Here is a 22,356-nt window from a genome sequence, read left to right as displayed (position 1 = left end):
TTGGAAAAAGGATATGTGAAGTGTAATTTAATTGTTTAGTTGGTCTCACGTCCCATTGAATAACATGGGGAGGCGGGGGTTATGAGCTATACTAGGACCGGTCACAGGGGGGCGATTGATTAAAACGTGACGCGGCACACGCTTGATTAAAACGTGACGTTTCAATTCACAATGCTCTGCCGTCTACGGGGGTTTGATTGACAGGGAACAGGGCCAATCATAACGTCGAATGCGCATTTTTGTCTAGGGTAACGTTGGTGGACTAGAACGTTTATAAGGCCCTGTTTACACGAGAACGCTCGCGAGTGAAAACGTAAAATTATTTTATCGGATCTGCCCTTTCGTTTACACGGCGACGGAGTTTTTGGGGGCTCAAAAACGCAAAATATTGAAACCACCCTCCAGAGTGGAAATCTTAAAAACGCTCCACCGCCGTGTTGCCGTGTATAAAGGGTAAAAACGCAAAAGTCTGCTTGACAGTGAAGGTTGTACGCAGGCGCGCAGTGCTTCACATCGCCACCTAGCCGCCTGGAGTGCATACTACATTGAATTTCACACACTTTGGCGTCACCTTATGCACGCGGATTTCCCACCCAAAATTGTGAGATAAAAAGTCACAATTATTTTTCATTCTGTGGTGGAATCAAGCTTCCATAATTATCAGTTCAACACATGGGTGAAAAAAAAACTGCTCAGATATCGGATCGGTATTTGCATCAGCCGATCATTTTTGGTATCGGATCGGTTCTGAAAAAAGGGTACCATGCCTAATGCGAAACTCGTCCACTAATGTCAATTGGCGCGTTTAGTTTACACTCGAAGGTGCGTGGGCTTTCAGGCCAGATCCAGTGTTCCTCCTGACCTAGAAGTTTGATTTCTGGTACTAATCAACTAATAGTTTTTCACATTCAGTTTTACGTTTTTTTTAACAGGTTGAGTGACATATTAGACCATGAGAATAGTTTGCTCTGGCGCTGATGTCAAAATAAAAGTTTCAAAACATCGTTTTCAACAGAAAAATATATGCCTATTATATATATACTTATTGGACAATGCTGATACTTAAAAATTTAGAACTGTTAACTGTTGGTAGGCTATAGCAAAAAAAAAAAAAAAAGTTGAACTAAAACTGAAAATAACCACTACTTTCCAACCGCTGTCATGTTTCTAGTTTGTGGTTGTGGTTTTTTAATGCAAAGTCTTGCCTTCTACATAGACCTCACTTGACTGCATTAGGGGTTTCATACACATTTTAACAGAACTAATATGCAATAATTCATCCAATGTCATGGTTTGCACGTTTTTGACTATTCTTTGGTAAAGCTGTTTGTTTTTTTCTCATGCATGGTCTCATTAGTCAATATTTAGCCTATTTTGTAATAATCACATCAAGTTCAGACACAAAATGGGGAAATCTTTAGCAGTGACAAGAATGGGCATGCAGGTTGACATTGTATGAATAACTTGTCTTAGCATGAATCCTTCTGCAATGCACTTCTGCATGGCTAAAAAAAGGCGTATACACAGAGACCAGTATCTGAGCATGTTTGCACACACACATGCTTTCCTTAGGGTGGTTGCGTTTATGAAGTTTGTATCCTGCCCTTCGCACTAAATACTAAAGTCAAGAGAAGATTTGCATGCCAAAGTGGGTATTATATTCCCTCTAGCGCAGCAGGGATAGACGACTTCTGTCCTGGAGAGTTTAGCTTCAGCCCTGATAAGAGCTCAGCTATCTCTATCTAGTAACCCTGAAATCCTGTTTGTTCAGGTGTGATTCATTAGGGTGGGAGTGGGAGCGAAACTCTGCAGGAAAGTGGCCCTCCTCCTCCTCCAACGCTGCGCTAGCGTCAACAACCCCCCCCCCACCTCGTTTCCATGGTGACTCGTCATGCTTGCCACGTGATTCACCACAGCTAAAAATAGCGCTGTGTAACAGATGAGGCGCTTTTATTTCCAAATATAACAATATTTAATATAATATAAATATTCCGATTCTCAAATACGTGCAAGTTAGTTTGCTTTGTCGTTTAAAGACTTGCCACCATGTTTGAGATTGCCGTCTGTTGGATTTATTACGTCACGCGAGTTCATCCGTTTCTCCCGTAATACATGAAAGTGTTCCCGATTTGGTATTGAGAACATTGATAAGGAATTTTCGTTACGTTGGGAAAATGTTTTGCTTGGATTTGTTAACGGGAAAAAAACAACAATTACACAAAAACAAAATATTCCTTCTTAATCTTCTTTCTTTGTTGAGAAAATTTTATATACGAAGAGTTCAAAAGCCTCTAAATGCCATTTGAAAAAATTTTCTTCTTTAATGATGATTTTTTATCAAACTTGTATATTTAAGTTCAGTAATTTCACTTAAATAAAAATTAATAGGTAATTATCATTGCCATTTAAGTGAAATCACTGAACTTAAATATACAAGCTTGATAAAAATCATCATTCTAGAAGAAAATTTCAAATGGCACTTAGAGGCTTTTGCATCTGAACTCTTCATACATAAATGTAAATTTTCAGGTCAGATACCACTTTTTAATGTTTTACTTATTGAAATACAACACTACTTTGGGACTATCTTTGACTCTTGTAACAAGAAGGCTTTAAAAACTGTTGAAATATGCAAGTCTTTTAATCTTTTCCTTTGATATGTATTTTTTTTTCTGATTAGTTAAAAACCCGTCTTGTAGTCTGTTTTTGTTTTCTGTTTATTTGTTCTATATTGTGATTGTTTTTTTTTAAAAATGTTTCAATAATAAAAAAAATACATGAAAGTGGCGGTAAACTGCGACAAGAATAGTTACTTAGGCTCTGTATATGAGATGAATAAAACAAGTCGGCAAATACATTTGAATGGATTGTTATTTCTGCTTCTTGTTTTGCTAAAAATTATGTCTGAAACCTAAAATAAAAATTATGTGGTTTAAAACACAGAATGGAATTATAAATGTATTGTTTTGCTAAATATTATATGTAGGCCTATTTAAATGTCTGAGACCTAAAATAAACATTATGTGGTTTAAAACAAAGAATATATTTTAAAAACTACCTATTGGTGTGGAAAATCCCCAAGACATCACCCAACCCTACTGCAAATCTCCATAGACAAAAGATTTGTTTACATGTAAATCCATGGCCTTTTATTTGCACAGGGATCATTTCAGTATGACATCATGCCCTGCCCTCTGCTGATAGATACTGGGTTGCACAAGCAACCAAGGGCGTGTTCTCTGCATGTGGTTTATTGTGAGCTGAAGTGGGAAAAAAAACCATGTGATAGAACTGAGATCTTATAAACCTGTGTAAAAAGACTGTGCTACATGGATATCTGATGTATACACACCTTTGTTAACCCCTGAAGTGTTCATCAGACCTCATCTCTCTCTCTCTTTCAGATGGACGGGCCGATGCGTGTGTTGGTGACGGGTGGCAGTGGGCTGGTGGGGCGAGCGATAGAGCGAGTGGTGAAAGAGGGCGAAGGGAGAGAAGGAGAAGAATGGATATTCCTCTCATCCAAAGATGCCAATCTTGTGTAAGAAAACCCTCATCAATTGATGCAGTGAGATCCAGGCAGATGAGCAAAAAGATCAAATTTTGAATGAGGAATAACACATTTTATTATAGAGACAACAAAATGAATAATAGCAAAAAATAAATACATTAATAAATTACATAAATACAAATGAAGAGCTCTTTTCCAAAACGCGTTAAACGACATTTTTAAAAAAAATGCTGTGGACAGAACCCTTTCACTGCTCCATCAACGTTTCATGCCAAATCGGTATATTTCCTTGTTTAAAATGTACTGCAAGATACAGTTTCTTTCCAAACCACGATAAGCGCCAGCCCTGTTTTTAGCCTAAACACGATAAATCCTCAAATTTAATGAGCGTTCCACGCAATCCAGCACAGCGGCACTCTGAACAGAGGTTTATTATGTTCATTCATTCCTCAAAATGAGTCCTAGTTTTCTAGTCGACTAGTAGTAGATCATTTAAGCCATTTGTATTATCAGTAATCACATATATTGATTTAATTAAATGGGAGAGAAACCATATGAGCGTTTTTAATTGCCTATTCCGCATCTCAACGTATGCATAAAGCTTGCCACAAAGAACCGGCAAAAGTAATGATTATGCATGAAACATTTGAATTGTTTATTAATAAACTAGTGTTTTCTGTTAGTGTCAGCAGCAAAGATAAAGTTGATGATGCTTACTCGCCATCTTCACAGTGAACGCGCATAGAGAAACGCATACTTCGAATTAGCCTACATACGCAGAGAGTTGCCAATTTATTTTAGTTTTTAATTGTTTTGTTTAAAAGTAGATATTTAAAGCTTTCTGTAGCCTAGTTCTCAGGTCTGTGTTAGGCATGCATCGCGGTGTTTCGGTTCATATTATGAGACGCGCTCCGGTTCACCTGCGCGCCTCTGTGTCCTGATTATATTGTCTGATATTTACTTCTAATGTATTAATCCAGTCAATTTGTCGATGAAACATTTATTAAAATGAAGATACAATTTATATGAAACGAAATTTACAAGCTTTCTACAAAACAAAACTTAATAAGTGGTCAAAATCATGTCTGACGCACTCCAAATATTTTCCGATATTGGGCAGCTTTTGAATTTTGATCCTATCTTACTCATCTCATGCGGTTCCCTTTTCATAGCCTACTCAACATAGATGAAATAATAAAAATAAGTAATGTAATATTATTAAAAACAAATGTGAAATGTTTATTTTGTTTTTTTGTTAACTTATATTTAAGCGTCATGCTGCTCCGCTTTGCTCACATGTTATGTAGCCTGTGTGTGTGTGTGCATGTGCTGGAGGGGTGCCCATCCCTTTTTTGAATATCGTTATCATATATTGATCATTTTTAATAATTCGTTTTTTTTCATGCATATGTTGAAATTGGTATTAATAATTTGTTTTTTTCATGCATATGTTGAAATTGGTACTATTTGTTTGAGGTTTATTTCGATTTATAGCGTTTTGGAAAAAAATAAAATTAACTTTTAAATTATCATTAACAATATTGTTGTTTGATTTAATAATTATTGTTCAAAATGTTCAGACTGAACCAATAAAACATTTAAACAGGATAATTTGAATATTCACAAAATGTGTGGGTCTAGGTAAAAAATGTAGTTTTCCTGAAAACTATTGAAATGGATTTATAGCGTTTTGGAAAAGAGCTCTTCAAATACATTTCTTCAATCTTGTAGATTAAGATTATGATAAAAATTCAAAGTAGTAGATTTAACATGTGAAGATCAGAGTATGGAGAAAGAAAGTAAGAAAAACTTAGAAAGAAATCTGTAGAATGAAAAAGAGTCTTTTAAAACTAAACTTGCTGTGCATGTGTAACAGTAAATGACTAGAAAAAGTATTAAAATTATTTTTAATTCTGTTTGAAACTCTCTTCACTCTTCACATCCTGACAATAATCAATAATAGAAGTGAGATATACGTATATCCAACATTTTTTCCCCATAGTTAAAGTGGATTTGGATGGCCTAAGTGCACTTAGATTGTTAAAATAAGGCCCCCGTGTTACTACCACAGGCTCAGACGAGCTTACCTCGGAGCTCCCAACAAACCCGACACCAGTTTCAAAAGTTTTTCCTGCAAAAACCAGTTAGTATAGCCTACCTTTCAGGCAGTACAGCCTGCCCCACGCAATGCCAACAGGGTGTCCTCCTCAGAAAGGGCCCTTAAGCCCTCATTGACTTTGAACTGCAAAACCCAGAAGCCAAAGCTGGCACCAGGTGTGGATCTCAACATTTTTATTTATTTATAATTATTATTATTTTTCAATAATTTTTCAACTATGCTTCGGAATCATGTATTAAAGACAATTAAAATGTCTTTAATACATCATTAAAGAGCAGATTAAAGTTACTATGGTTACTATGATACAGCACACTCGCATTTAGAGTGCGCACCAGAGGAGAGAGAGAGACATCGGTTAAAGTAGTTCACTTTAAAAAACTTTTGCTGATAATTTACTCACCCCCATGTCATCCAAGATGTCCACGTCTTTCTTTCTTCAGTCGAAAAGAAATTAAGGTTTTTGATGAAAACATTCCAGGATTTTCTCCATATAATGGACTTCAATGGGGTCCAAACGGTCCAAAGTCCAAATGACGGTTTCAGTGCAAACTGCAAAGTGTTCAAAGGGCTTTAAACAATTTCAGACGATGAATAAGGGTCTTATAAGAGTTTATAAGACATATATTTAAGAGTATAAGAGTTTTCATGCTAACTGTATTTACATGTGGTGTTTCAGGAGCGCCGAGGAGACAAGATCAGTCTTCAAGAAGCATCGTCCGACACACGTCATTCATTTGGCCGCCATGGTGGGCGGGCTCTACAAAAACATGAGACAGAACCTGGACTTCTGGGTAATTATCATCATTAAGTAGTATAAGGTTGGAAATATCACTGTTGAATGAGTTGGACTGTACATTGACTGTATTTGTTTGTTGTTTTCAGAGAGATAATGTGCACATCAATGACAATGTGCTGTACATGTCTCAGGAGTTTGGGGTGGTGAAGGTCGTTTCTTGTCTGTCTACGTGTGTTTTTCCAGATAATACCACCTACCCGATAGATGAGACCATGGTAAACTCACACACACACACACACACACACACACACACACACACCCTCTGTGAACCAGGCCTGGTCTTATAGTGTTGATATTTAAAGATGATGGACAGCTTGCCAGTGCCATTAACTTATATTAATAAATGCTGTAGAAGTATTGTTTATTATTAGATCATGTAAATTTTACTACAAATACATTTAAAAAACTTATGTTTGATTAATGCACTAAAGTAACTAACGTCAATGATTTTTTTTTTACAAATAACAATAAACGCTGTCAAAATATTTCATATAGTATATGCCAATGTTGCTTTCAATAAAAAAAACATTTGCACAAATCAAGCCGATCCACTTTTACGTGTTGATAAGAGCATTAAAATAATGTGAGAAAAAAAATAAAAAATCAAGAGACGTTTAGATTAGATAAAATTGTGCGATTAATCGCGAGTTAACTACGTCATTAATGCGATTAAATATTTGAATCGTTTGCCTGCACTCATATATATTAATATTTATTTATTCATGCATCAGTCGATACGGTTTATTTTTGTAATAAAGTTCAGCACTATTTTACTTTGAATGTTATGTTTTAATTCTGAGGTTCGTGCATGTTATTTTTTTTTTACTGTACTAAAGCATAAAAATACCATAAAATGTTTGCAGAGATTTAGGAAACATGACAAGTTCGTATACTGGTTTAACTGAAAAACACTTCTACGGGCAGTTATTTTACTATGAAATGTGCATTACCGTGTCACACATAGGGTTGGGTATCGAGAATCGAGTATCGATTGGAACCGGGACTAACTTTTCGTTTTTCCCGGAATCGTTCAAAAGTTAAAATTTCGATTCCTAGTTTCGATATTCACAGTCCGCCGAGCGGAAGAAGAAACCGCTGAACAACACCAACGAAGAAGCGTCTACCGGAAGTGTTGGCATAACCGCGCGAGTCGAACATGAGTAGCTTACATCGGCGATCCAAAGTGTGGCTTCACTTTTCTAAAAATAACGAAATCTCGGCAAAATGCAAAATTTGTGACAAAAGGAGTATTTTTACAGAAGGGGTATTTCCTTCAGAAAGGCCGTTGGTTAGCAAGGTTAGCTAAACTTTTTTGACCCTGCCTCTTAAAAGAATCGGAATCGAGAATCGTTAGGAACCGGAATCGAAACAAGGAATCAGAATCAGAATCGTTCAAATTCAAACGATACCCAACCCTAGTCACACATTACCTGTGTGACTCCGCCCACTGCCAATTCACCCAATAGTATTTCGGCAGAAAACACAGCCATGAAAGCCAGCAAATGAACTGGGTCAAAAGCCTAGGCATCCATCTAAAAACGGGAGCATATTAAAACATGGATAAATCAACTACTTTCCAAGCATCGAGTCTGAGGAGGAAGGGGCGGGGAAACATCTCTCCACATAATATTACATACTGCACCTTTAAAAACTGCTTTTGTCGTTTACGTTTTTCATTAGTCACCCAACCGTGACAACACTTTAATAACCAGACGTTGGCTTTGAAAAAAACATCACAAGATGTGTGTCTTGAAATTTTGAAATTCATTAATCTAACTCAGTAAAGATTAAACTGCAAAAACGACCTTTGGGTTTTTGATGTCAGAAACTCAAAAGCATTAATTGAATTTATTTATAAAATATTTGTGCCAAAATTTAAATGTCAAAAATACCTGTTGGGTGTTCGTCCCATCCCATCATGCTGATAAAATAGATTAAAAAAAATGAATTAAGCCAGTGTCTTATTTGGTTTCATGAATTGTGATTCTGTAACTTCTACAGACGCGTTTCTCTCTTTCTGTCTCTGTCAGATGCACAACGGTGCCCCACATGAGTCTAATTACGGTTATGCCTACGCCAAACGCATGATTGACGTCCACAACAGGTGAGATTTGATCTCTTAGCGTCAAAGTGAATTGGTACTTGAATTGGTGTATCTCAGATGTCTATTATGAAGTTTTGATTTATGAAAAAAAGCCTACTTCACACCGAACGCGAAATCGTTTGTTGCGAGTAGATTACACACAAAGTCTATCTATGCAAAGACGCGAATAGATGCATCATTCGGGCCGGCGTTTGGCTTTCCTCCGTATTTGGGACTTCCAGAACAAGAACAGAGCAGCAATGTCTTTTTATTTCAGACATGACAGAAACGTGTATGTTGGAAAGAAATAGTTTTTTTTTATTCGTGAGTGACGCGGACAATTACATTTTTTGATTTTTACAATTAAATTCTTGATATCAAAAATGTAATTCTTGATATCAACAATTGTATTTTCACTAGTGAAATGTCACCATATGCTGCCATTCAAAACCAATTGTTGATATCAAGAATTGATTTCTTACTAGTTGAAATTCCATTTCAAATATCGGAAATACAATTATTACTAGTAAAAACCTTAATTTTGATATCAAGAATTCAATTGTTACTATTTGAAATGTCTATTCTTGATATCCACAATCAAAATGCTACTAGTAACAATGTTCATTTTTGATATCAATTATTCAATTTTTACTAGTGAAAATTTTAATTTCTGATATCATGAATGTGATTGTTACTAGTAAGAAAGCCATTTTAGATATCTGAAATAATATTGATATCAGAAATACATTTTCAGATATGAAAAATTATAATTATTTACTAGTAACAATTGAATTGTTGATATCAAGAATAGACATTTCAACTAGTGACAATTTAATTTAATTGATATCAGGAATTCACATTTTTACTAGTAACAATGCAATTATTGATATCAAAAAATATATTTCTACTATTAAAAAATACAATTCTTGATATCAACAATTCATTTTGAATGGCAGCCTATGGTGAAATTTCACTAGTGAAAATACAATTACAGATATCAGCAATTAAATTCTTGATAATATCCTGGAAATGAATAAAAGCTAAAACGGCTTGCCATACCATTAGGCTATTTGTTTACAGTGGCTGATGAGGTCATGATGAAGTCACATGTCATGTCCATGTCTCATTCTCCACAACAAAAAGGGTTTGAAATCTACTTTTTTACTCACTGGCCAATTTGGCTTCAACATTTTCAACTTCTACTAGCCAACAAAAACTAAAGAAAACATAATTAAACCAGATTATTAACTGTCAGCTTATATTTATCATCATACAATTGGATTTCATACATTCATTTCTTACTCAAACAAAATCCTGTCCAGCCATCTCATCCCTTTGTCTTTCACCCTCATCACTAAAAATGTTCTTTAGGTGGACAGATCAATACTGTACAAAGAACATTAGGATGCTGGAAAATAACAATGTCTTTTCTGTTCACCAAATGGAGGCAAAACAGAGCAACGTGAACAGAAAAGTAAAAACCATGCAATGAAATGTTCTAGATGCTTACCGACATGAATGCAAAATGTGCCCCGCTTATGGACTTGCAAAGCATGCAACAAAATAAACCACAATATACAATTTTAAATCTTGCATCATCACTAAAGTTCAAATTCGAAAAAATATAATGCATATTTCAAAGATGCTGCGCTTTGAAATTGCTGGTGTTTCTGATGTCACAAACAACCTTGTAACCAATCAGATCAACGTGTGATCGTCAACCAGTGGATCTCTGAGTGAGTGGAGGCGGGGCTCATTTGCATATTCATAGACCCGTGTAAACTAAATCATTCCAGGCGCATTCGCCCTTTTTTTAATTAAATAAATCATTTTGTTAATCAAAGGTGAGTTTTATCCAACCGCCCAAAACCATTTTTGCACACAAAAAAAGATTACAAAACTCGTGGCCTCAATATACTATTTCGTGGCCTCAAGATAGTATTTTTTTGCCAAAGTGGGACTAGGGGGGCTCCGTACTATCCATATCGGCAAAAAAAATAAATAAAAATCAGTTTAGCATAAACTTCAGCTTTAACTACATGTTTAGGCGAAGAGCTAAACACAGAAACCTCCAAAATTTCAGCAATCTGTATCAGATCTTTCTTTCGAAATGCCTCAAACTGCTGTATAGTAGGTTTTGCAATAGATGAGCTGACTAACTAACATTATTTTGCTACTGCTTTACACTCTAAATCAGCAAGACAAAAAGGAGTACATTTTACTCACCAAGACGACAGCAAATAGTACCTCTTGTTAGACATTTGATCATTAATCATACAATTGACAAGCCACTTCCACTTGTGAAATCAAAAACAAATGAGACGAGAAAAAAAATAATTGTTAAATCAATACAAAAAAAAAAAACCCAACCGGACAAGCCCCCATTTGTTACAAATGAAATATTAACTCTACTCAAAGAGAACAAAATAACAGGGATCAACAAGATCACCCCCGCTCTCATGGCTTCCCTGATGTAGAGATGTGTTATTTAGGGCTGTATTCAACCAAAGAAATCCTTAGTCGACCAAAGTCGAGTCCTGCTCGACGATTAGTCGACTAAAAAAAAAAAAAAAAAAAACGTGATATTTTGATTAAACATTTTTTAAACAATTGTCATTGAGCATTTATAAAACAACAACGAAAAAACATCACAAATAAATAAAACTATAATAATAATATAATTCTTTGAAAATTAAGTGATTTTTTAACTGCAAAAAGTGAAGAGCTCTGTCCTAGGTCTATAGTAACAGTCACAATCGCGCACCTGACCACACCACACGCTGCAAAAAATATCTGCCACTGTGCCACATAATGAAAAATCCCAACAAAAACTCTCGTTTACAGGCTTTATATTCTTCTTTACTTTCAAAGCTATGGGTTAACTTTAGTCCTGACGATCAAGGCGTTTTAAACAACACTCAAAAAAACCCAAATAACTTAAAAACAATCCTATAATAGGCTGTACCGCGTATAGGTTTATTTTCGTTTTGTTGCATTATTTAGGCTATTTTCAAATGCGTCAAGTGTACAAATAAAAACGAAAACATTAAGAAAACACAATCTATTGAGTCAGCATGATGCTAGCCGTTAAAAGGCTGCTCACGTCTTTTGCGCGCTCAAGTTCGATTTTAAATGTAGGCGCGCGACTTGCGCGCTCATAATGGCAACGCGATCGCCTCCCTCCACAGTCTTGTCGTCTTTGTTTTAAAATGCAGCCAGACAAAAGATTTATATTTCCTGGACATTTTGTCGACTAAAGCCAAAACAAGCAGCGTTCTAACAGAATGAATACAGCATCCCTTAGCGAGCGCGAGCAGCAGCGCAGCCGGACACAGGTGCGGTTCCCGAGTGTATTATGTGTGTGCGCTAAACTGTGGCGCAGTTACAAAAATAGCCTAAATTAAAGCATTTTAAAGTTGGGGACAAAACATAGGCTAATTATATTTAGAATACAGTAATAAATAACTGATTATAAATGAATAAATATCAAGGAGTAAGTCATTGAAAAATTCCTTCTATTGGTAAAAAAAAAAAAAAAATGCAACTGGTCGACCAATAAGAATGTCAGTCGACCACGACGGCATCGACCGATTAGTCGACTAAACGACTAAAGTTGACAGCCCTAGTGTTATTGTGATCTCCTAGTATACATGTTAAAGACATTTGATGTGTTAAGTTGCAGTGTTGTAGTACTCGAGACTCGGACTCGTCTCGGACTCGGTCTCGAGACCATATTTTAATGGTCTTGGTCTTGTCATGGACTCGTGTCCATTTGGACTCGGAATTGACTCGTACTCGAACATTATTTTTTTTAGGACTCTGATTTATTCTCGAGTCCACTCGAGTTCAATTAAAAATATTTTTCATGATTATTAATGTATGTTAATAAAATATTTCTTTAAATTGATTGACACGCCCAGTGATTGGTGATTTTCTAGTGTGCAACTGCGCATGACAAATTGTAATAAAATTACTTTTAACACCACCTACTATGTGGCCTTTTTACGCTAAACTGATCATTTTTTTTTAAACTCTAAGTAAATTCAGTAAAAATAAAGGATTTCTCTAAGTAAATAAAAGTAAATTAGGTAATCAACCCTCACTGGTCTCGGTCTCGACTCGGACTCGACCGTCTCTAGTCTCGGACTCGACTCGGACTCGACTCTCTATGGACTCGGTCTTGACTCGGACTCGACTCTCTATGGACTCGGACTCGACTCGGACTCGACTCTCTATGGACTCGGACTCGACTCGGACTCGACTCTCTATGGACTCGGTGTCGACTCGGACTCGACTCTCTATGGACTCGGTGTCGACTCTCTATGGACTCGGTGTCGACTCGGACTCGACTCTCTATGGACTCGGACTCGACTCGGACTCGACTCTCTATGGACTCGGACTCGACTCTCTATGGACTCGGTGTCGACTCGGACTCGACTCTCTATGGACTCGGTGTCGACTCGGACTCGACTCTCTATAGACTCGGTGTCGACTCGGACTCGACTCTCTCTGGTCTCGGTCTCGACTCAGACTCGACTCTCTATGGACTCGGACTCGACTCGGACTCGACTCTCTATGGACTCGGACTCGACTCTCTATGGACTCGGACTCGACTTGGACTCGACTCTATATGGACTCGGACTCGGACTCGACTCTCTATGGACTCGGTGTCGACTCGGACTCGACTCTCTATGGACTCGGTGTTGACTCGGACTCGACTCTCTATGGACTCGGACTCGACTCTCTATGGACTCGGTGTCGACTCGGACTCGACTCTCTATGGACTCGGACTCGACTCTCTATGGACTCGGACTCGACTCTCTATGGACTCGGTGTCGACTCGGACTCGACTCTCTATGGACTCGGTGTCGACTCGGACTCGACTCTCTATGGACTCGGTGTCGACTCGGACTCGACTCTCTATGGACTCGGTGTCGACTCGGACTCGACTCTCTATGGACTCGGTGTCGACTCGGACTCGACTCTCTATGGACTCGGTGTCGACTCGGACTCGACTCTCTATGGACTCGGTGTCGACTCGGACTCGACTCTCTATGGACTCGGTGTCGACTCGGACTCGACTCTCTATGGACTCGGACTCGACTCGGACTCGACTCTCTATGGACTCGGTGTCGACTCGGACTCGACTCTCTATGGACTCGGTGTCGACTCGGACTCGACTCTCTATGGACTCGGTGTCGACTCGGACTCGACTCTCTATGGACTCGGTGTCGACTCGGACTCGACTCTCTATGGACTCGGTGTCGACTCAGACTCGACTCTCTATGGACTCGACTCTCTATGGACTCGGTGTCGACTCGGACTCGACTCTCTATGGACTCGGTGTCGACTCGGACTCGACTCTCTATGGACTCGGTGTCGACTCAGACTCGACTCTCTATGGACTCGGACTCGACTCGGACTCGACTCTCTATGGACTCGGTGTCGACTCGGACTCGACTCTCTATGGACTCGGTGTCGACTCGGACTCGACTCTCTATGGACTCGGTGTCGACTCAGACTCGACTCTCTATGGACTCGGACTCGACTCGGACTCGACTCTCTATGGACTCGGTGTCGACTCGGACTCGACTCTCTATGGACTCGGTGTCGACTCGGACTGGAGTGAGGTGGTCTCGACTACAACACTGTTAAGTTGTGATTGGTTATGTTAAATCCTTTTGGAGCATGGTAAATGTACAGTAATTCTTCTTCTGATGTTACAAGTATATCAGGCGTTAAAGGAAGTGTTTTGGTTCTGGCTGACCTAACTTATGCAGCCTCAACATTTGAATTGATTTGAGTTATAGAAATTGATACTGTGTCATGTGTAAGCCAGGTTAAAGAGATGCGTTTAGTCTAGATTTATTTAAATTGGGAGAGTTTGGTCAATTTATTTATTTAAATGTGTCTTGTTCCCGAACAATGCTAAGAAGACTGTTCCAGAGTTTTGGTGCTAAATAGGAAAAGGATAATTGATTTTGATAATCTAGGTATTATTATCAACACACAGCCCTGTTTAGCTTCAACCTTAATGAAACACACCTAAACCAGTTTATCAAGTTCTTCAGGACTACTCGGGCCTGTTTTCTTGTCTGTACTTGTGTCCTTGTGTTGTTGTACTTTCCAAAATACACAAATTTGCATTTTGGCAAGAACCATTAAAAAACGGTCATGTGTTCTTACACACTCATTTTAACGAGGATGCACCGGTTGGTAACCTGTGTGAACTTGACGACAGAAACATCCCAGCATTCAATTCGGCATTCGAGGAAGGAGAGGCAGGTCAATGCAGTAATTCGTTTTTTCTAAAATTAGTTAGTTTTAAAATAATTACATTATAAATACAGTGATGTGAATAAGTGTTTGCACCCATGCTAAAGTTGCCTAAAAAGAGGAATAAAAAAATCATCTTTTGGATATTCATCTTAATGCCTTAATTAGAAAAATGAGGAAAAGTCCAACCTTTAAGGACACCAATTTTCTTTGTGAATGAATAATGTATCATAAATAAATAAATGTTTTTCCTTAAAATACAGGGTGTATAAGTCAGGACACCCCTATGTTAAATTCCCATAGAGTCAGGCATGATTTTTATTTTTAAAAGCCAGTTATTTCATGGATCCAGGATAATATGCATCCTGATAAAGTTCCCTTGGCCTTTGGGATTAAAATATTTTTGGAGGTCTGATGTGTGGTATAATAAAGTGAAGAAGAGTTCAAACTGCTATGTTTATTATTTATTCAAACTGCTACCCTGGGTTAAAAGGTTAAGTTCCCCTGCGGGCTGTTTTCTCCAATACCGATAAAAATAAAAATAAAAAATAACCCCGATTAGGGCGCTTAGTTCGCTAATGCCTCTGCATATGACTGACATGACACCTACAGTATGTCAACAATGTCATATTTGCATATGTCATAACTGAGCGAATGACACTTAATGACAGTTGTCATAACATCCCTCAAATTCATAACATTTATGATTATGAAGGTGTCATGTTAGTCTTATGCAAGTCAAGTGTTACCGAAACTTCCAGGCAGGTGTTTTGGAGCTGGTCTGGAGTTTGGCATATGCTAATGATTCCCTAAGAAAAACCGATCAAAGAGTATTGACTGAGTATTTTAAAGGGTTAGTTCACCCAAAAATGAAAATTCTGTCAGTATTTACTCACCCTCATGTTGTTCCAACCCCGTAAGACCTTCGTTCATCTTCGCAACACAAATTAAGAAATTTAAGATATTAAGATCGCTCCTGCATACAGTCCATAGGCTTCTTGAGGGAATGACTCTTGCTGTCCCCGAAAAGTCATTAAAGACATCGTTAAAATAGTCCAAGTGACTACAGGGGCTCGATCTTAAGTTTATCAAACGACGAGAACACTTTTTGTGCGCAAAAACAAACAAAAATAACGACTTTATTTCAACTATTCACTTCCTTCTCCATGAGCCTGTAGTCAGTTAACGTAGTGTGATTGCGTAGAGCTACGTCACACGTAGGCTCACTATTGGCCGACGCTGGTCATGTGTGTGTGATGCGTGTGACGAACAATAACAGAAGCTTACGCTATTAAACTAGTAACCTGACTCGCGCAGAGGGAGAAATAAACCAATAGTTGAAATAAAGTCGTTATTTTTGCGCACAAAAAGTGTTCTCGTCGTTTGATAAACTTAAGATTGAGCCACTGTAGTCACTTGGACTATTTTAACGATGTCTTTAATGACTTTTCGAGGACAGCAAGAGCCAGTCCCTCAAGAAGCCTATGGACTGTATGCAGGAGTGATCTTAATATCTTAAATATCTTAATTTGTGTTGCAAAGATGAACGAAGGTCTTACGGGGTTGGAACAACATGAGGGCGAGTAAATACTGACAGAATTTTCATTTTTGGGTGAACTAACCCTTTAATTGTGTGTTTATTGTTGTGTGTGTTCATTAGGGCGTGTTTTCAGCAGTACGGTCTGCGATACACAGCCATCATTCCTACCAATATATTTGGACCACATGACAACTTCAACATTGAGGACTGCCACGTGATGCCGGGGTTGGTACACAAGGCATACCTGGCAAAGAGTGAGACATGTTAATCTTTCTAGAATGATCTGAAGCCAAAGTGTCCCACATGTTGGTAAACTTGTGTGTTTTGTAGCGCAAGGTAAACCTCTGGAGGTCTGGGGTACAGGTCGCGCCCTGCGTCAGTTCATCTACTCTGTGGATCTGGCTCGTCTGTTTGTGTGGGCTTTGAGGGAGTATAACGAGGTGGAGCCCATCATTGCGTCAGGTACACACGACGTGTGTTTGACAAACATATTGGATCTGTTTCAATGCTTGATCAAATATCAAGATCATGTCTCTCTTGATTTTCTTTGCCTTTGTTTCTTTCTCTAGTCGGAGAGGAGGATGAGTTGACCATAAAGGATGCTGTGGATGCTGTGGTTGAAGGCTTTGGGTTTAAAGGTGAAGTGATTGTATCCTTTTGAATATAATCAATGCAAGAAAAGATATTTTGCCGATTGTTCTTGAGCTGTTGAGCTTAGAAAAAGCACCACACTGTAAAAATGAATATGCTTTATCTAATCCAAAAAATTGTTGCAACAGATTACAAGCAATATTATTAAATAAATTTAACAAATTAGAATTGAGTAATAATTAATCAAATTAATTCCTTAAAAGATAACCATTTAAAATGAGTAAAACTTGCAACAACAACCAAAAAAAAACATAAATTGAAGTCACCATTATGGTGATCAGTGTTTTTTTTTTTTTTACGGTTTTCTCCTTCAGTGATTCTGCTCGTTAACATCAGGTGTCTTCAATGTTGGCAATATAAAATAACGAGTTCTTAATTAATATTTGAAGTCTGTCTGTTAAATTTTTTGGTGTAAACTTTACTCATTTTAAATGGTTAACTTTTAAGGAATATTTTGATTAATATTACTCAATTCTAATTTGTTAAATTTAATTGATGATGATGATGAATTTTATTTATAATGCACTTTACATTTGACATCAAATCTCAAAGTGCTTACAAAAATAAAAATAATAAAAATAAATACACAGAAATAAATACTTAAAAATACGCTTTCCTAAAAAGATAAGTTTTCAGCTCTTTTTTTAATAATTATTTAAAAAAAAAATAATAATATTGCTTGTTATCTGTTGCCACAATTCTATTGATTAGATAAAGCATATTCGTTTTTACAGTGCACTTGAATGACAAAAACCCTTTAACCCTTAACTATCCGCTCTCAGTATGACACTAGTAAATCAGACGGCCAGATCAAGAAAACAGCCAGTAACGCCAAACTACGCAAATACCTGCCAGACTTCAAGTTCACTCCGTTCAAAGCAGGTGATCAATCTTCACTTCTCGCTTCAGCATTAACTAAATGTTCCTCAATAGTAGTGAAAACCGGAGATCAAAACAAGAACCTTTATAAGTTTTACTTTCCTTTTACAGCCGTCAAGGAGACGTGCGATTGGTTAGCGGCCAATTATGACAACATCCGTAAATGAAGACCTTCACATCTCATTGGCGGTGGGGGGAGCATCTTAATGCTGGAAACCAATGATTTATAAAGCTCCTTTCAAACAAGACTTAATGTTTACAACAATTTAATTAATTAAGTAAACACGTCCATTTTAGTGCTCTTTTCATATTTATTTAAAGTTTTACTTGTGTTTGCTGCTCTACATTTTCTCATGTCAATCAGGGTGTGTTCTGGGTTTATTGTTTAATGATCTGTACTGTGAATCTCTATAATACAGTCATTTTTTTTAAATAATGTTGTTTAATGTCTTTTTTTTATATTAACCCTAGAAAATCAGCAGTTTTAATTTCATTCTTGTGGAAAATTTCAAGAGACTTTCATCCAAATCCAAAGTCATGAAGAGAAGTTAGTTTACAAATATAAATGAAGACAAATGCAGGACACTCTAAAAATACATTTCAAAAATAATTTTAAATAGTAGAGACCACACTTTTGTGTGTTTTGTTATTGATGCATAGTAATTTAGTGAATAGTATTATGTATTATATCATAATAGATCTTAACAATTCACAGTTTCATTTCCAATAAGGTAAAGTGTGTAATTTTCCTTTTCTTTTGTTCTTTTATTGTTAAAGGATAATAGAGTGGTGGACTTTTTTAGAAACGCCTGTGACGGCGTTAGACTGGCTGTCTATGGGCATGCACAAACATGTCCTTAAAACAACCCTTAATGTTTATTTTCAAAACTGTGTAACTCACCGAGTGGTTGGTGGTGTTCGTTGATGATTAAAAACAAATATATCGGCGCTATGTATGCTTTCAATCCGTGTTGTTTGCTATTGTGGAACTATTTATTCAGATACCTCACAACCGCGTATAAACTTCCGCTCACGCTAGCCTTCTAAGAGACGGAGAACTGAGCGAAAAGACTACAACCAAATGAAAACAGACCTCTTTCCTTTTCCGGTAGCTAACGCAGTAATATCAACGAGCACTGAGTCCTCCAGCAGACATCAATGCGATTTTTAAAAAATGACAAATAAAACACGACAGAAACGGTATTTCGCTACGCTACTTTTTTTCAACGAACACCACCAACCACTCGGTGAGTTGCACAGTTTTGAAAATGAACGTTAAATGATTAGTTCACTTTTGAAAAAACTTTTGCTGATAATTTACTCGCCCCCATGTCATCCAAGATGTCCACGTCTTTCTTTCCTCAGTCGAAAATACATTAAGGTTTTTGATGAAAATATTCCAGGATTTTTCTCCATATAATGGACTTCAATGGGAACCAAACAGTTCAAGGTCTAAAAGAGTTTCAGTGCAAACTGTTCAAATGTCTTTAAACGACTCCAGACGATGAATAAGGGTTTTATCATGCGAAACGATCGGTTATTTCAAAACTTATTCCAAAAATGTAACTTTTCTAAGGACAAATGCTAGCCTTGCTCTATTCTGTGAGGCGCGTTTGTAACGTCACGTAATACGTAATTACCTTCAAAAGGTCACGGGCGACGTAGCCGGAAGTACAGAGTCAAAATCGTCCGACATCGTTGTTTTACCTTTTAATTCCTTTTTTTGTAAACGGCGTTTGAGTTGGTTTGCGCGTTCAACTTGTAAACACTGACTCTGTACTTCCGGCTACGTCGCCCGTGACCTTTTGAGCGTAATTACGTAATACGTGACGTTACAAACGCGCCTCACAGAATAGAGCAAGGCTAGCATTTGTTCTTAGAAAAGTTACATTTTTGGAATAAGTTTTGAAATGAGCGATCGTTTCGCATGATAAGACCCTTATTCATCGTCTGGTGTCGTTTAAAGACATTTGAACAGTTTGCACTGAAACTCTCATTTGGACCTTGAACCGTTTGGACCCCATTGAAGTCCATTATATGGAGAAAAATCCTGGAATGTTTTCATCAAAAACCTTAATTTCTTTTCGACTGAGGAAAGAAAGACGTGGACATCTTGGATGACATGGGGGCGAGTAAATTATCAGCAAAAGTTTTTTCAAAAGTGAACTAATCCTTTAATGGTTGTTTTATGGACATGTTTGTGCATGCCAATAGACAGCCAGTCTAACACCGTCACAGGCGATTCTAAAAAAGTCAAAAAGTCGAGACAGGACCCAATGTCAAAACCAAAACCACTCTATTTCATTCAAAACAAACTACAAAATAGACTCAAGGTGTTAAATACCAGAATTATCCTTTAACATTAAAAACACATATTGCAGAAGGGTTATTAGGCTGCTGTCACTTTAAGACAGTATGAGGTCACAATATCCAGCCCAGGTACTGTACACGCATTGCCTTTTTCAACTGTTTACATAGACTTAAAAACCTATGCTGTGTGTATATATATATATATATATATCAAGGGTGGCTCAGGTGGGTCACGAACCCTTCAGAACCCTTCCAAAAAGGGTTCACTGAAGTCAGTCCATCGACACACTACATTTGGGTTTACAGTGTGTGACTCCACCCTGGTAGGCATGTGTAAGTACATAAATAGGGTTTGGCTGTTGATGCTCTTACCTAACAGCTGCATAAATAAGCTGGATACGTTTTTTTTAATATTACCTCAAAACTCACAGAGCAAGAGCCAGAGAGCAGATACTTTCTTACTTATTAATACACAATCTAATACACGATTCATCAGATGTGATGGTTTGTTCGGTAGGTTAGCAGTTGTTTAAGCTGTAGATGTTAAATATTGTATTATAATTTTAGCTATTGACTTTCTTTGGTAAATTATTATAAGGCACTTAATACATGTTTTTTTTTATGTGTGTGTTTTGGGGTCATATTGATACCTCAACAGTGATGCAGTAATGAAATGCTTTTGATTGTGATCAGTTTCTGTTTGCCTTTGTTTTATGTAGTTCAGAGTGTGTGTTCTTTAATTAATCGCATGCAATGTGTTTTTGATTCGGTTGTGCGTGTGTGTCCGTGTTCAATTCAGTGTCCTGAGTTTTGTTTAACAAAGCCTGAAAACTGCAATTAGTTCATGTTTAAACTTATTATACTAACGCCTGTGCCCAGGGGCGGATCTAGAACAATATTTATGGGGTGGCAGGAAATTTTGAGGGGTGGCACTGGCAATATACTGAATTTAATCACAGTTAGATGAGGAATAAGTATAGGCTATACACTACAAAAGGGCATAGGCTGCCGTTTACAAACTCGTACAAAATTAATCTCATGCAATCAATGTCTTGCATTTGAGGTGAAAGAGTTCATATTAAGAATAAATGTAAAAAAAAAAAAAAAGGGGTCGCCTGAGAGTATAATAGTCCAGGCAAAGTAGCGTTTTACGACAGACTAATTGTAAAAGAATTTTTTCAGCATAGATCATTTCTATGAGGTGTCCAGAACAACATACTAAAAGGCCTAAGAAATCCTAGTTGAGGAAATATGTTTAATTCGCATCAATCCGAGATGTGTGCCAGTAAGGCCAGACAACAATACACCCCAATGGGGCTATTTTTTTCCTTTACTTCCATCAAAATAAAACTTTATACAATGAAAGTATCCATGAAAAGTAACAAATTTTGTATTACAAGTTTCTTTGAAAATGAATTTTATTATGCAAATGAGCTATACACTAATCGAATATGCCCAAAATACACCCAAATAGGCTTAATTTTTTCCTTTACTCCTACCACAGTAAAACTTTACACAATGAAAGTCTACAAGAAAAGTAAAACATTTTGTATTAGAAGTTTCTTTGAAAGTGAATTTTATTATGCAAATGAGCTCTACACTAAAAAAAAAAATCTCAGAAACCCTCAATTTGTTGTTTCCCTCTCAAACGTGATTGGATTGTGCAGGCGCCACTGATTGAGACAGCCTATCAGAAATCACCTTCAGCTTTCCGCCAAAGTCAACTCCATGGTCAGATTTGGACGAAATGGACGGGAATGTGCCAACCCGTGACCCCACCTCGCCACACTATTTAAATTTTCTGAATTTTCTGAAATGTTCTTAAATCTTAAATAAAGCAACATGGTAAAAAGATGAAAATGACTTGATTTTACATTAACATTTTTCATGACTAAATAAAATGATGTATTTACAGACGTTAAACATTGAATGGGGTCAAATTGACCAAGGATAATGTTAAATAAAGCAACATGTTAAAAAGATGAATATGGCTTGATTTTACTTTCAGTCCCTTTTACATTCTCCAAGGTATTAACATTTTTCCTACACTGTAAAAAAATATTGATGGTTTAACTTTAAAAAAAGTAAGTAACCTGGTTGCCTTAAAATTTTAAGTTCATTCAACTGGAAAAAGTGAGTTAATACAACAAAGGAGATTAATTTAACCATCAGAAACTCAAAAATTATATGT

At 37.1% G+C, this 22,356-nt stretch overlaps 1 protein-coding gene across 3 annotated transcripts in view; it reads left to right on the top strand.

Moving 5' to 3' along the window:
* The window catches only part of LOC120492038 (GDP-L-fucose synthase), a 28,109-nt gene extending 9,821 nt beyond the window's left edge, over window positions 1-18,288 (top strand). For all 3 annotated transcript variants that reach the window (XM_039690122.2, XM_039690121.2, XM_089118946.1), the window contains exons 2-10: window positions 3,405-3,541; window positions 6,307-6,421; window positions 6,513-6,641; window positions 8,457-8,530; window positions 16,446-16,579; window positions 16,656-16,787; window positions 16,895-16,974; window positions 17,759-17,858; window positions 17,967-18,288. In XM_039690122.2, the coding sequence (XP_039546056.1) occupies window positions 3,405-3,541; window positions 6,307-6,421; window positions 6,513-6,641; window positions 8,457-8,530; window positions 16,446-16,579; window positions 16,656-16,787; window positions 16,895-16,974; window positions 17,759-17,858; window positions 17,967-18,022 (957 nt within the window). In that variant the 3' untranslated portion in view covers window positions 18,023-18,288. The remainder of the gene's footprint in view (window positions 1-3,404; window positions 3,542-6,306; window positions 6,422-6,512; window positions 6,642-8,456; window positions 8,531-16,445; window positions 16,580-16,655; window positions 16,788-16,894; window positions 16,975-17,758; window positions 17,859-17,966) is intronic.
* The last annotated feature ends 4,068 nt before the right edge of the window (window positions 18,289-22,356 follow it).

Source organism: Pimephales promelas, chromosome 13 (assembly GCF_988280905.1).
Source record: "Pimephales promelas chromosome 13, fPimPro1.hap1.1, whole genome shotgun sequence".
Lineage (NCBI taxonomy): Eukaryota > Metazoa > Chordata > Actinopteri > Cypriniformes > Leuciscidae > Pimephales > Pimephales promelas.
Note: the sequence above shows the minus strand (reverse complement) of the source record. Positions and strands in the feature narration are given on the sequence as shown.